General features: G+C 36.7%; 1 protein-coding gene across 1 annotated transcript in view; it reads left to right on the top strand.

Moving 5' to 3' along the window:
• ETFA (electron transfer flavoprotein subunit alpha) overlaps positions 1-15,099 on the top strand; it is an 82,274-nt gene that overhangs the window by 52,891 nt on the left and 14,284 nt on the right. The window contains exon 10 of the mRNA XM_080808510.1: positions 14,970-15,035. Within this exon, the coding sequence (XP_080664636.1) occupies positions 14,970-15,035 (66 nt within the window). The remainder of the gene's footprint in view (positions 1-14,969; positions 15,036-15,099) is intronic.

Genomic DNA, 15,099 nt, shown 5'->3' with positions numbered 1-15,099 from the left:
GAAAATTAATAACTAGTTCCTAGTGCACCCAAAACCCTTAAATAATAAAAGTCCACCAAGATTTTCAACATAATATAAAATATTTAAAATCAATTACTTAGTTGTTTCACAGTTATTAAATTCATTAGTATCTTTCTGGACAGAATGCAGTGATACTGGACAATGTCAGATATTTCTTCTGTACTGCTCCAAACATGTACGAATTGTAATGTAAACAAATAATGAAAAAATATGCTAAAGATATGATAAAGGCAAATAATTCTTAGCTAATAACCAGGACCATTTAAAAATTATAATTTACTGATTGAGGACTTGCCTGGGTGAGATTTAGTAGCGGGAGTTGGGAGAGTTAAGTGATGAGTTAGGGTGCACGGGAAGGGGTTGGTAAAGGGGCTCACATTCAGATGCTGAGAGGTGTTGGACAGTTTTCTCTTCTCGGCTCCCGAGACTCCAGAAATAGATACTCTGAATCATTATCCAAAGACTTCAGTTAAGCAACAAGATGAAAAAAAATCTCAAAATAGATACCTCCTTGTGTTCTTGTTACTTACAGTTATACAGTGTGAGCCTGAGATACAATCCTGTCATTTAAATAGCTGAGACACAACTGCTGAGTGGACACAGCAGTCTCTCTGAGATTCATAAGCACTTTAAATGTGCACTCATGCAAGTTCATTATAATTTTTTTTAATTATTTGATTAGCGACTTCTGGATTTGGAAAGGACAAGTTTTAGCAAATACTCAGAAGCAGAAATTCTTCAAGTAAGAAATTATGGATGCATAGATTAATTTGGGGAGAGTTGATATCTTTGCAATATTTAATCTGTAAAGCATGATTTTATTTCCTCCATTTATTTAGGTAGTTTTGATGTGTATGGACAAATAGGAATGTAATTTATGTTTATGTATTGCTTTTATTAATTTATAGATTCTTGGGTGCTGTACATACATAAATCTGGGAATAAGGAAATTTTGTTTCATCCTTTTATTTAATGTTTTTTTCTTATTATGTCAGCTGTGGCTCTCTGGACATTGTTCATGGAAGTGGTCATGATAAACATCCTGTCCCTTATTTTCCAGTAATTTCTAATAAGTTTCACCATCAGGTGTGATGTTTGCATCTCTTTTTAGTAGATCTCCTTTATGAGATTAAAGTTTTCTCTAATGGTGTCATATAACAGTTGCTTGCTTATGTAACTTAACTTTCACTTAACTTCTGTGTACCACAGTTTTTTCAACTATATCATGGTGATGATAGTCATTCCCTCGTGGGAAATTGTGAAGATAGAATAAGTATATGTAAAACACTTACAACCAGGGCATATAGTGTAAGTACTATGTGTTAACTATTTTTACAGTTATAAATCCTTGTTTGCTAAGAGATTTTTTTGTTTTGTTTTGAAATCATGAACAGGTATTGAAATCTGATTTCTATAACTCATATTTGATTGTCTCATTGGATTATTAGGACATTAATTAGTATTTGTTGAGCTTAGTGGAGTGACGTGTTTATGTTATGACTAGAATTTAACTCAAATGACTTTGTAAGCTTTGGCATATTTAATGGTAGTTCCTGTTTTACATTTTTCTCTGGGTTGCCTTTAGAAGCTCTTTTTGTGACTTAACCTTAACATAAGCATACTGCAATCATTAAAGAATCTGGTACCTACTGCCAGGGAAATGTGTGTGTGTGTGTGTTTTTTTTTTTTTAACGATTTTATTTATTTATTTGGCAGAGAGAGATCACAAGTAGGTAGAGAGGCAGGCAGAGATAGAGGGGGAAGCAGGCTCCCTGCTGAACAGAGAGTCCGATGCAGGGCTCGATCCCAGGACCCCGATATCATGACCTGAGTTGAAGGCAGAGACTTAACCCACTGAGCCACCCAGGTGCCCCAGGAAATGTGTTTTTACGCTTAGCACAACTTCTTAGTGGAAGTAGATTACTTTGTCAATGTTTTGGTGTTTTACTAACAGATCAGTGGTCTGTTTATAACTCTGAGAATAGATTAATAGTTACTAGGTGGACAAGCAGTTTGGGGGAATTTACCAGTACAAGAAATTTTGTTTTGGGGTTTCTCTTTTGAAAATTGACTAATGTTGAAAAGTCTCTGTAGGAACAAACTTGATAGAGTTATTTGTATACAGCTGGGACTGACTTTATGGACTGCTTTTCTGACTTGCTAAAAAGCTAAAGATTGACAAGCCCTTTCATACTGCATTATCCAGCTTGGCTTTTAACTCCAGGAGAACTGTGTTCACAAATTGATGCTCTATTCCTTTGGGGTTGGTATAGAAGCATTAAATTGTACTAAAATATTCATATGTGAGTGCATTTAGCTGAAAGCAATTGATGTTTTATTCCCAAGAGGGCAGAGAAAACTGCTGTATGGACCTGCAGTCCAGAAAACACCCTAAGCATGCTTCTTAAAGGTAATTACGTGGCCTGGATGATCAGAATCCTGACAGTGAAACTTAAAATATGACAATGGAGAAGTTGTAGAATTTATAAACTGGGGTTAGGCTATATAAATTGTTCAGTTGTGCAATAGTTAAAAACTTTTTTGCTAAGAATTTATTCTGATTATATCTTTGCATTCAAATTATAGCTTTGATTTCTTAGCTAATTTTAATTAGACTGATTTCTTTAAACATTTATTCTAGAGGACCAATATCAGTGAGGTTTTTTTATTCACTACCATTTTATATATAAGGTTGAAATTTTTAAGTTTTTGGAGAGTCTGGAACTCTTTTTCCATATATAACTGTTTAAAAGCATGCCACTGTTATGATAAATTGACATATCATATAGGCAGTTAATCTAATTTAACAGCTGGCATGAAAATCGATAAGAGTAGACAACAGATCTTTATCTTAGCTAACCTTGTGTGGTAACTGGAAAGGAATAAAACTATTCTAAATTCTTATTCTTAACTGTATTTTTGGCTCTTTCACGTAAATGCTAACTTATTTTCTCAGGTATAGCTTCAGATGTGATAAACATGCACGTGAATGTCAGAGAACATAAGACACTGTAATAGAAGGAAATGTTTATTTAATGGATAATTGATCATTTAGAATATGTACTTCAGACCTTTTGTTTACTTTAGGGCCAAAGATATGAATATTTGAAGTCTTGTACAAAAGAATATTTGAACAACTGAATCTAATTATTTTATATATATATAATTAATATATAATGTTATATATTGATAGTAACCAAATTTAGTTTGAAAAGGAATTTGGGAAATGGTACGGTGTTTGGGACAAAAGAATGTATTCCATTTTCTTGAAGTGAGATTAGATAGAGGGTCTCTAGTTAGGTTGGATGAATAGTAAACTTATTATTTTCTTATAGGCACTTTCTTTTCCCACATTATTAGCACTGTTAAAATTCTTAGAACTTTAGGGGTCCCTGGGTGGCTCAGTTGTTAAGCGTCTGCCTCCAGTCGCAGTCATGATCCTGGGGTCCTTGGATCAAGCCACAAATTGGGCTCCCTGCTCAGCGGAGAGCCTGCTTCTCCCTCTCCTTCTGCTTTCCCCCTGCTTGCTCTCTCTCTCTCTGTCAAATAAATAAGTAAATAAAATCTTTTAAAAAATTCTTACAACTTTAGAAAGTACTAAAAGGAGTCTTTGTGTAACTTGGGCTGAACTTCACAACTCTGGTTGCCTTTTTTTTTTTTTTAGTAAACTTTACTTTTGAGAACAGTTTTGGCTTTACAGAAAATTTGCAAAGATACTTCAGAGAATTCCCATAAATCCTGTACTTGGTTTCCTCTGTTATTGATGTTATTTTTTTTAATGTTATGTGAACTGTTTGTTTTTGATAATTGTCAAAACCACAAGATTCTAGAGCTTCGAGTTTTTTGAAAGTGGAGAATTAAGTGAAGGCTTCTGTCAAGGGTGATAACTTTCTAATGACTATTTTATTGTAAAATTTAAAAAATTTGCCATTTTAACCATTTTTGAGTATACAGTTCAGTGGCAGTAATTACATTCACAGTGTTATGCAACCATCACCATCTATGTCCACAAGTTTTCATCACCCCAAACTGAAACTCTGTATCCATTAAGCAGTAACTCTCCATTCCCCCCATCCTAGTCCCTGCTAATCTTTCATCTACTTTATGTCTCTGTAATTTTTGCCTCTGCTAGGTACTTCATGAAAGTGGAATCATAACAGTATTTGTCCTTTTGTGAGTGTCTTATTTTATTTATCGTGTTTTCAGATTTCATTTATATTGTAGCATGGATTAGAACTTCATTCCTTTTTTATGGCTGAAGAATATTCCATTAATATGCCATGAACATTTTGTTTATCCATTTATCTGCAGGTGGATACTTGCATTGTTTTGTTTTCACCTTTTGGCTATTGTGAATAATGCTTCTGTGAACATTCACATACAAGTATACGTTTGAGTCTGTTTTTGGTTCTTTTGGGTTTATATCTTAGAGTGGGATTGCTGGGTTTTATGGTAATTCTGTGTTTAGCTTTTTGAGGAACTGCCAAATTGCTTTCCTCTGGTTACTTTGTAGCTCTCATGAGGTCCTTGGCATAGAAGTTATCTTAAGAATTTTAGAATAAAGATCAAGGAATGCTATGCAGAAGCAATGACCTAACTCTTAGTAATTTTAGGAAAGAGGCAGCTTGGTTGAGGGAAAAGAATATTGCTTGAAAGTCAGGTCCTAGTGCCATGTTTGTTTTGTGGGGCCTCAATTTTTTCATTGGTAAAATAAAACAATTACATAGATAATGTCAGAGGTGCCTTACTATAAAATTCTATGTAGAACTATATAATTTAGCATGTTCTAACTGATTTCAATCAATTAAAAAACCTTGGTGACAAAAAATTTGATAATCAAAGTTTTTATTTGACCCGCTAAAATACAAAGCTTTGTAATAGAGTGATTCTATATCTAAGTGTTTTGATGGCATATTCCCAAGTATTTCAGTTTAATCATCTGAATAATTTTAGCAAAGTATATGATAATAAACTTGGTTTTCTGTTATCCCAAGTATGCATAAGGAGTATTTTCCCACAGTGGGAAATCCGTGAATTAGCATAGAAGTGAATTAGGTAAATGCTGCACATTTAATTGTAAAATAGCTAAATATTTAAAGATTATATTTTATTTAGTTGAGAGAGCATGAGAATTAGAGAGATTGAATGAGTGGGGAGAGGGGCAGAGGGACAGAGGGGCAGAGCAGGGAGTCTGATGTGGGACTCAGTCCCAGGACCCTGGGATCATGACCTGAGCTGAAGGCAAGACATTTAACCAACTGAGCCACCCAGGCACCTGTAAAATTGATGGTACTTTTTAGTACATAAACTTAAGTTAGCTGTTCATCTCATCTTGTGTTAGTGATTTTTCTCTAAGATAAATATATTTATTGCAGTTTTATAGACTAGTGGCTTCAGTTAAAGCGTATTACTAGTACTGTCATAATATTGTTATCTGTGGTATAGAAGAAAAAAGTACTGAATTTAAAATCAAAGGAATTGGGTTAAGAAGCCAGCCTTTTACTAGGTACACTGTACATAACCTTGGACAACACATAGCCTGCCTGAGCCTATGCTTTTCTCTTCCATAAAATGGGAGTGATTCCTATCCTATAGAGTTGTCATAGTTACATGAGATAAAGTTTGTAAAGTACAGCATAGTTACCAGAATATCATAGACAATTTGTGTAACTGTAATGATTCGTATGCCATCTTGACTCCTGATAAAAACCTGAGCTAGTCCTAGTACAGGAGCATTGTCTAATGGCTGGGACATATGTTCAGCTTCAAATCAAGAGTATGTGTAAAGTCCTCCATTCATGTAAAACTCAGTTTAGCCATAATCCTGCCTGAGAACTTCATAACACAGGCATAGAGCTCTTGGAGAAAAGAGCCATAGTGAGTTGTGCTTTGTGTTTTGGGGCCTCTTCCAAAAAGAGAAGAGACTTAACACAATTTGGCAAACAGAAGAAATAGTTTGGCCTTTTAAATGAGCAGCAGGATGAAATATAGCAATACTAATGCACAGGAGACTTGCAGTAATTAGAAAATATAGCTCCGTTAATCTGCTTCTCAGAGACATTCATTATTTGCTATGATAAATTCCATCTAACTCCTAACCTGGCATTTGTCCTATATATGTGTGTTGTGTTTTAGCTATAACAGTTGCTGTTTAAAGTAATGCTTCTGTAGTCTTCTAAATAAGAAGGTTGAGAAAGCATTTGCCATTTTGTAAAACTGTTGTCCTATCTGAAGCCATCATGAGGTTATTGTTATTGGTTATTGGATCTCCAAGCTCTAGAATTACTTACAGGATGTCTTTTCAAATTTCTGTCTTTGAAGAAATGTAGTTTTTATGTTCCTTCCCCAACTCTATCTAGAAAGGGAGACTGCTGGTAGAAAAGAAATTTTAAACCTGATTTTTAAAGAGATAAAGCAATATTGGCTTGGCTTTTCTGCTCTGAAAGCTTCAGATTTAGCTACTCCACTCATTCATATTTCATATAAACAAAAAAGTGAATGTTTAAATCTTTCTACTTTGTTTAAAGTAAAGCAAATCTGAAGTTGCTGCAGGCAGAATACTGTCCAATTCCAGAAAAAAGTGAATGTATGAGTTTACAACATAAACTCATGTAATTTCAACTTCATATATATGTGTATGTATATATAGATGGATTTTGTTTTGTTTTGAGAGAGAGAGAGAGAGCCTGCAAGTCAGGGGTAAGGGCAGAGGGAGAGGGAGAGAGAGGTTCTTAAGTGTGGAGCCCAACATAGGGCTTGATCTCAAGATCCAGAGATTAGGATCTGAGCCCAAACCAGGAGTCACCCAGGTGCCTCATATATATGTTTTGTATAACCAATATGATATGTCTTGGTACCTGAATCTTGGGTATATATTTCTATATAAGATTGTGTTAGAATCTTAGAAAGAAATTTACCCCAACTTTCTAAGCCAGCCAGCACTATCTAGAAAATTGGGCAGAATTTCCAACTTTATTGCCAGTACTATATGCAGAGAAACTAGTAAGTATCAGTTAAAAGAAATTTTCCCAGTGCATTATCCCAGAAGAATTATATCAAATTAATAACAACTTCCTTGAGGTGGTGGTTGCCACTTCAAAGTGGAATGTAGATAATAGTTGGCTGTCTTTTGCCTTCTAGTTTAAGGATTTAGTGATCATTTAGTAGTAATAATAACAGCATAAGTATTAACATTAACCTATTTTGAACACTTCACATGCACTGGGTTATTTAATGATCACAACAGTCCTATTAGCTACAGTTTATTCTCCATTTTACACACAAGATTGAGATTCTGAGAGGTTAAATAACTTGCTTGAGAATATAGAGGGTATGTGGAACAGTCAGGATCTGAACCCATCTCTGATCTTATTTATTTAGTTATAATAGTGATTGAATAAATATACTGGCTTTGTATACTTATTTTCAACTTTTTAAGAAAGATTTTATTTATTTGAGAGACAGTGGGAGCATGAGCAGAGGGGGAGGGGCAGAGAGAGAGGGACAAGCAGACTCCCCACTGAGCAGAGAGCCATGTGCAGAGCTCAATGTGGAACTCAGTCCCAGGACACTGGGATCGTGACCTGAGCCAAAGTCAGATGCTTAACCAACTGAGCCACCTAAGCACCCCTCATTTTTGACTTTCTTGAATTGAGATCTTAGCTCATTAATTTTCGATAATCCTGTTTCCTAACACAAAAATTTTAAAGGTATAAATCTTTTTTTGTATTACTTTAGCTGCATCCTACAATTCTGATAAGCTTTGCCTTTTTTGGTGTTTCATTCCAAGTATTTTTAAATTTCTATTTTAAAAAATTGTTTTTACTCATTGTTTAGATACTTTTTTGAAAAAATGTGTTTTTAAGGATAGATTTTTTCAGGTTCTTCTAGAGTTTTAAGAAAAATTATAACGTACAAGAGGGTAAAATTTAATAGTTTCTTTTCAGAGTATAAATTTACCACATTAAGCCAGTGGTTTTCATCTGCCTTTGGCTTTCCTGTAATGGTCCACACTACCTAAAATTTGATGGACTTTTGTCATCTATTTGTGATTTATCTGTTGGCTGCCCTCTTGTTTAATCCTGCTGTTTCTCATGCTGGTCTTCAGCTTTGTTACACTGCTGACTTTCCTTTTCGGTTCTCTCTCGGAGTTTAAAACAGCCTATAAATGATCTTGTTCTGAGCCAATCCAAGCAAAGCAGACACATGAGACTAATATCATTTTATCTTTAGATCCACTGTCAGACCATGTAGTATAGTATCCTTGTAGAGTTTACAAGAAAGCTGTTCTTTAGCTTATTCTAAAATTATCCTGGATCTATGCTGTCCACTATGGTAACCACTAACCTACATGTGGCTCTTGGGCACTTGAGATGTACTTAGTCTGAACTGAGATTGCATTATTAAAGTTAGTTTTACTTTTTTGTTTTGTTTTGTTTTACTTTATTTAATTAAGCTTAGTCAGTTAAGCTTCTGGGTGGCTCATTCAGTTAAGCTTCTGCCTTTGGCTCTGGTCATGATCCCAGAGTCCTGGGATCAAGCCCCATGTTGGGCCCCCTGCTTAGCAGGGATGCTTCTGCCTCTGCCTCTCCCCTCCACTTGTGCTCACTCTCTCTCGCACTGTCTCTCTCAAATAGATAAAATCTTTTTTTTTAAATTAATTTTTTTTAGGGATTTTATTTATTTATTTGACAGAGAGAGACACAGCAAGAGAGGGAGCACAAACCAGGAGGAGTGGGAGATGGAGAAGCAGACTTCCTGCTGAGCAGGGACCCTGATGTGGGGCTCGATCCCTGGACTCTGGGATCAGGACCTGAGCTGAAGGCAGACGCTTAACAACTGAGCCACCCAGGCACCCCTCAAATAGATAAAATCATTAAAAAAATTTTTTTAATTAAATATGTGGCTCACACATTTTATATATTTTTTGTATCTAACAACAGCGTTAGACAAAAATCACAATGTGCAAGTAAGAGACCACTTTTCTGTACTGTCATTTGCAAATACCTTCTCCCATTCCGTGGGTTGCCTCTTTGTTTTGTTGACTGTTTCCTTTGCTGTGCAGAAGCTTTTGATCTTGATGAAGTCCCAAAAGTTCATTTTCGCTTTTGTTTCCTTCGCCTTTGGAGACATATCTTGAAAGAAGTTGTTGTGACTGATATTGAAGAGGTTACTGCCTATGTTCTCCTATAGGATTCTGATGGATTCCTGTCTCATGTTGAGGTCTTTTATCCATTTCGAGTTTATCTTTGTGTACGGTGTAAGAGAATGGTCGAGTTTCATTCTTCTACATATAGCTGTCCAGTTTGATATCCAGGATCTATAAAGAAGTCAAACTCAACACACACAAAACAGATAATTATGTCAAAAAATGGGCAGAAGATATGAACAGACACTTCTCCAGTGAAGACATACAAATGGCTATCAGACACATGAAAAAATGTTCATCATCACTAGCCATCAGGGAGATTCAAATCAAAACCACATTGAGATACCACCTTACACCAGTTAGAATGGCCAAAATTAGCAAGACAGGAAACAACGTGTGTTGGAGAGGATGTGGAGAAGGGGAACCCTCTTACACTGTTGGTGGGAATGCAAGTTGGTGCAGCCACTTTGGAGAACAGTGTGGAGATTCCTCAAGAAATTAAAAATAGAGCTTCCCTATTACCCTGCAATTGCACTACTGGGTATTTACCCCAAAGATACAGATGTAGTGAAAAGAAGGGCCATCTGTACCCCAATGTTTATAGCAGCAATGGCCACGGTCGCCAAACTGTGGAAAGAACCAAGATGCCCTTCAACGGACGAATGGATAAGGAAGATGGGGTCCATATACACTATGGAGTATTATGCCTCCATCAGAAAGGATGAAAACCCAACTTTTGTAGCAACATGGACGGGACTGGAAGAGATTATGCTCAGTGAAATAAGTCAAGCAGAGAGAGTCAAGTATCATATGGTTTCACTTATTTGTGGAGCATAACAAATAACATGGAGGGCATGGGGAGATGGAGAGGAGGAGGGAGTTGAGGGAAATTGGAGGGGGAGGTGAACCATGAGAGACTATGGACTCTGAAAAACAACCTGAGGGTTTTGAAGGGGCGGGGGGTGGGAGGTTAGGGGAACCAGGTGGTGGGTATTAGGGAGGGCACATATTGCATGGAGCACTGGGTGTGGTGCAAAAACAATGAATACTGTTACGCTGAAAAGAAATAATAAATAAATAAATAAATAAATAAATAAATAGAGACCACTTTTCTCCTTAGCTTCTGCACTAAAATCCTCTGGAGAGTAGGACTCAGATAATACCTTTTAGAATTCCAGGTTTCCTGTACAAGGTTTGGGTTAAGCAGGAGTGATGTTCCTTCTTTCCGAAGAAAGTAACCAAAACTCAAATCACCTATCGAGAATACTCTGGCCGTGTTGATTCCACAGGTTGGTTAAATTTCTATAAAAGTAGTTAAGGTTCCATTCCAGTCATCTTTCTGTTTATCAGGCATTCAGGTTTATCATTTAGTTAGGGCCAATAAAACCTACTTTTAAAAGCGTGTCTTGAAAAAATTAAATAAAAGCTTGTTTTGTCTGAACAACTAAGGAGCCATAGCAGATGGGATAAGCTGCAAAAGTGGGCTTCTGTTTGGCAGAGAGTAGAAATGACTACAGAGGAATGTCATCCCCTGATCTGCTTCCTGCTTCCAGAGACCTTTCCACTTCTCAGTGGCAGGTACTGAAAGCATTTACAGAAGAGACCAGAGCTCTGACATACTTAGACTTTTTCCCCCAGATTGGATTATGGACTATTACTATTTTATCTTAACCTATGTTGTTAGACTGTGAGCTTCTTGAGGACATGGGGCAAAGAAACAGTGTCTTCATATAGTCCCTCTAAGGTATAACAGCAGTATCAACAACAGTAAATCATAGTGTCTCTCAACTTTTTCCTGGTATGGCATACTTAGAAAACTACAGTGTTCTTGTACCACAGAGGATTCTGGCTCCCCTGTACTTCTAGTCCATACAACTTTTTTGTACGAATTAGGAGAAACGTACCTCTTTCTCAAGTTACTTTACTGCCATCTGTTGGAAAATTGTAATAAAAATGTGTTCTGTGATAATATGATGTAAGTGACACCTCCCTCTGGAGCTGTTCAGTGTAGTAGCTCAGCTGTATGTGGTGGCCTTGAGACCGCCCCAGGAGCCTAGTTGGCCAACCAGTGGGCTGAGAGAATCAATATTTGAGCAAACCTCAAGGCACATCAGTATCTTGGGAAACTGGTTATTATGCTAAGGACTGAAGCCTCACTGTACCCTTCGAAGTAGTGGTACTTATAATCCCAGTTTTTCAGATGAGTAGGCTGAGGCATGGAGAGGTTCGATAGCTGGCCCACAGTCCTGTGTCTGTCAGGTGGCTGAGTTGGAATTTAAACATAGGCGATGAGATTCTAGAGCCTAGGCTCTTAATCTCAGTAATATATTCCTCTTGCAAACTGGATGCAGCAGTTTCCAATCCCTGTTCCTGTTTTGATCTCAGCCCACTGTAAAGTGTTTTAGAGCCCTGCCTCTGAGTTCTTCGGATGAGTCTATAGCTGTAGTCTTTTTAGGTTGTTACAAGGGAAGAGGGATTTGTGCTTTCTTCTGCTGGTCCTTGTTTCTGTTGAAGTAAGAGTGCTCTCTCTTCTTTACATTTCAGAATAACCTCTGGTCCTCTTACTGCCCCGGTGGCTTTACTTCTTCCCACCAGTCCCCATTCTTTATTTGCAGAATGATCAACCAGAAAGAACTGCTGCCAACTCACGTAGGCTGATCTAATCTCACTTCTAGATTCCTTCCCTTAAGGCTCCTAGGATTTTATCTCCAGAACTTCCCATCCTACTTCTCTGTCTGCTCCTTTCTTTAACCCTACCTTTTTTTGAACCCTTAATTGCTGCCCCCTCCAAAATCACCTCTCATTTTTCTATCCAAATTACCTTACTTTCTGATTTTAGAAGGTAAGTGCCTCAAGGCAGGGATTGCCTTGTTATGTTGTGAAGTGGTGTCTAAAGTGCTCCATAAATTAGCATCTGTAGAGAGTTTTATACATACTAATTATTATTATTGAGATACAGAAATGCTTTCTAAGCCATAAGGAAGCATCTTAAGGTAATAGTCTAATTGCCTGTACATGTTTTTTAAAAAAGAAGAAAAAATTCTCTCTTCCTGCCAGAGAGAGCTATCAGATCGCAGAACAGATCTCAGAACAGCAGCCCAAATCCCAGGACTCTTTCTGGTTATTGTTTTAATGCTTTTATATTTATTCAGAGAATCATGTTTGTAAGACAGTGAAATGAGGGCCTGTTGGTCATGTGAACCCATTTGGATTACTTAACCCTGGTCAGAAAAGCAGGAATGGCCCTTTGGTTTGCTTTGGTCCAGAATCTTTAATTTCCTTAGTGACATTTATAGTTAAAGCCAATGGTATTCATTTCTCAGGGGGTGTAAAATAAATTTCATTTATATTATATTTATGTAGATGTTTATTGCCAGAATGATCAACGTTTTTTATTAGCATTTTATGATGCAAATGGAGCTTTTAAGACTTGTTGAATTTTAATGTAGACGTATGTTAGAAGGACTCATTTACAGAACTATTGATTTTTTCCAGTGCTTGCTTTGAGAATGTACTTGCAAGAGTGGTTAGTGAGACAGTTTTCTGAGTCCTCTGAACATTGAAGACAAACCTTTAGGTTTGTTTTTCTAAACAACTTGCTTTGAAAATCTTGCTGGCCTGGTTTTCCTGAATGTGAGATTTAATAAGTATATTTTTTTGATTAACAATTTAATGATTGTCCTTTAAATGAAAGAAATGCCTTCAGAATAACTGAAATGATGTTGAAATTATCAATTGAAGTTACCCGTAAGTCTTAAATAAAAAATAGTGGTGCTTTTTCAAAGAAAAGCTTGTTTATCACTTATGGTAGTGACCATGCTTGATGAAGTATGACAGGGTCTTATTGCATTGTCCAAGTGTTAGTGGTCATAACAGACTCTCTGCGTATGTTTGAGAGAGAATCATGGAGTTGGGTTTTTTTTTTTATCCTTACCCGTAAGTTTTACTTCCTACAGCCTAAGAACATCTTTTTAGGTCAAGTTGTACCTACTTATATTTAGGCTTTTGGTGATAACCAAAGAGCAAGTTGAATTGGAAAACAAGCCTACCTCATTTTTAGATGATTGAACTCCTATATAATGGTATCTTGCTGCTTTGGAAGGGATTGGAAACTTCATGCCTTTATTTATTTTTTTAAGATTTTATTTATTTATTTGACAGAGAGTGCACTAGCTGGGGGGAGGGGCAGGCAGAAGAAGAGGGAGAAGCAGGCATCCTGGTCAACGTGGGACTCGATCCCAGGACCCTGGGATCGTGACCTGAGCCACCCAGATGTGCCCACTTTATGCCTTTAAAGATAAAGCCTGGGTATATAGCATCCCCTCGCCTGGTCCTGTTGGAAAGAGTTATAGGTTTTACGCTGCATAAGAGCTGAGCGATCATCTTTCTAGTGGTTCTTAGCTCTGGCTGCATGTTAGAGTATCCTGGGAAGCTTTTTAAAGAATCTCTAGTTTGGCGGCTATACCCCCCTCTGTTTACAATTGAGAAACTGAGAGAGGGGGAAATTGACTTGTATACAGCCACACATGTTATGTGTTATGCAAAATCATAGCATTATTTACTGACATTATCCTCAAATCTTGGTTGAAATGCTCTCACATTTGGGAGCAAGCAGTTGTTAAATTAAATCATAAGCAGTGCAGAAAACAAGGTGGGACCACCTAACAATGTCATTGACTTCAAAGTATCTGCTCTGTAATAAAACTGAGTGTGACAAAGCCACTTTCAGTGCCTTCCACCTTACTCATATTGAGGAGAGACTGCTGTCAGTTGTGGCAAATCCGCAATGTCAGTTTGGTTATGTGGTAGATGAACCTCCTACCCAAGGCCAGACTTGGTCAGTTTATGTGTGGGGAAAAGCTTTTCAGTTAAAGCTTTAATTATATCTAGTAGACAGAATGAAGCAGCTAAGCTCTTTTAAATTAAGCACTTAGTGGTTTTCCAAACATGGACACTTTAAATTTTTTAGGTAAGCGGGCAGAGAACAGTAGTCAGTAGTCATTCTCTGTTATTACGAGGGGCAGAGGGCCGGGGCGGGGAGTGCAAATATTGTCATCAACATTTGCTCAGAAACTACAGTCTGGGGGTCCTTTTATAAACCTTGAAATAGGCTTAGCCTATTCCTTCAAGAAGTTTATATTTCTTAGGGAGGTTATGTATGCATGTGAACATGTATGTATGTCTGTGTTTAGAACCTCTTAAGGCTGTTTTGTACTTTTGTTCTAAATATGAAAGTTTAATGAATATATCTTATCATTTTAATAAATACCCTTTTATGAGGAGGCAAACAAGTCAAAATATATTTTAATACGTGTATGTGTTTATATGTACATTGTGTATGTATTGTGAATGGGTATATATGGATATGTATTGATACGTGTGTGTGTGTATCTAGTGAATATATGTGTGTGTGTGTGTGTGTGTTTAGTGAATATATACAGAGTGATGAATTAAAATGTGGTATCTAAATGAGCAGCCCAGACAAAAGTGCTGCCTCACAGGAAATTATGAGATTAAGTGAAACAGTTGATGTCAAATGCTTAGCACATTCTTACTGCTCATTGATTTTCATTATCTGCATATTTATTATTATATCACCACTAGTATAGGAATTCAGAGGAAAAAGAAGACTATGGGTTAGATCAGGGAAGGAAGAAAACATGATTTAAGTAAAACATACTGCATCTACTTTATTTAAAATATCTTTAACCTAAGACTTGAATTGCTAATACCAATATTGTGGAGGATACAATACAGTATATATAAGTACATATTAATGATATGGTTTCTTTTGTTTCAGGAGCTTTATATTGCTGTAGGAATATCCGGAGCCATCCAACATTTAGCTGGGATGAAAGACAGCAAGGTAACTACACAATAATGATCCTAGAAGAGAAATTTTCTTATTTTAAAATTTTGGTTTCATTCGT

This window comes from Martes martes (genome assembly GCF_963455335.1).
Source record: "Martes martes genome assembly, chromosome: 7".
Classification (NCBI taxonomy): domain Eukaryota; kingdom Metazoa; phylum Chordata; class Mammalia; order Carnivora; family Mustelidae; genus Martes; species Martes martes.
Note: the sequence above shows the minus strand (reverse complement) of the source record. Positions and strands in the feature narration are given on the sequence as shown.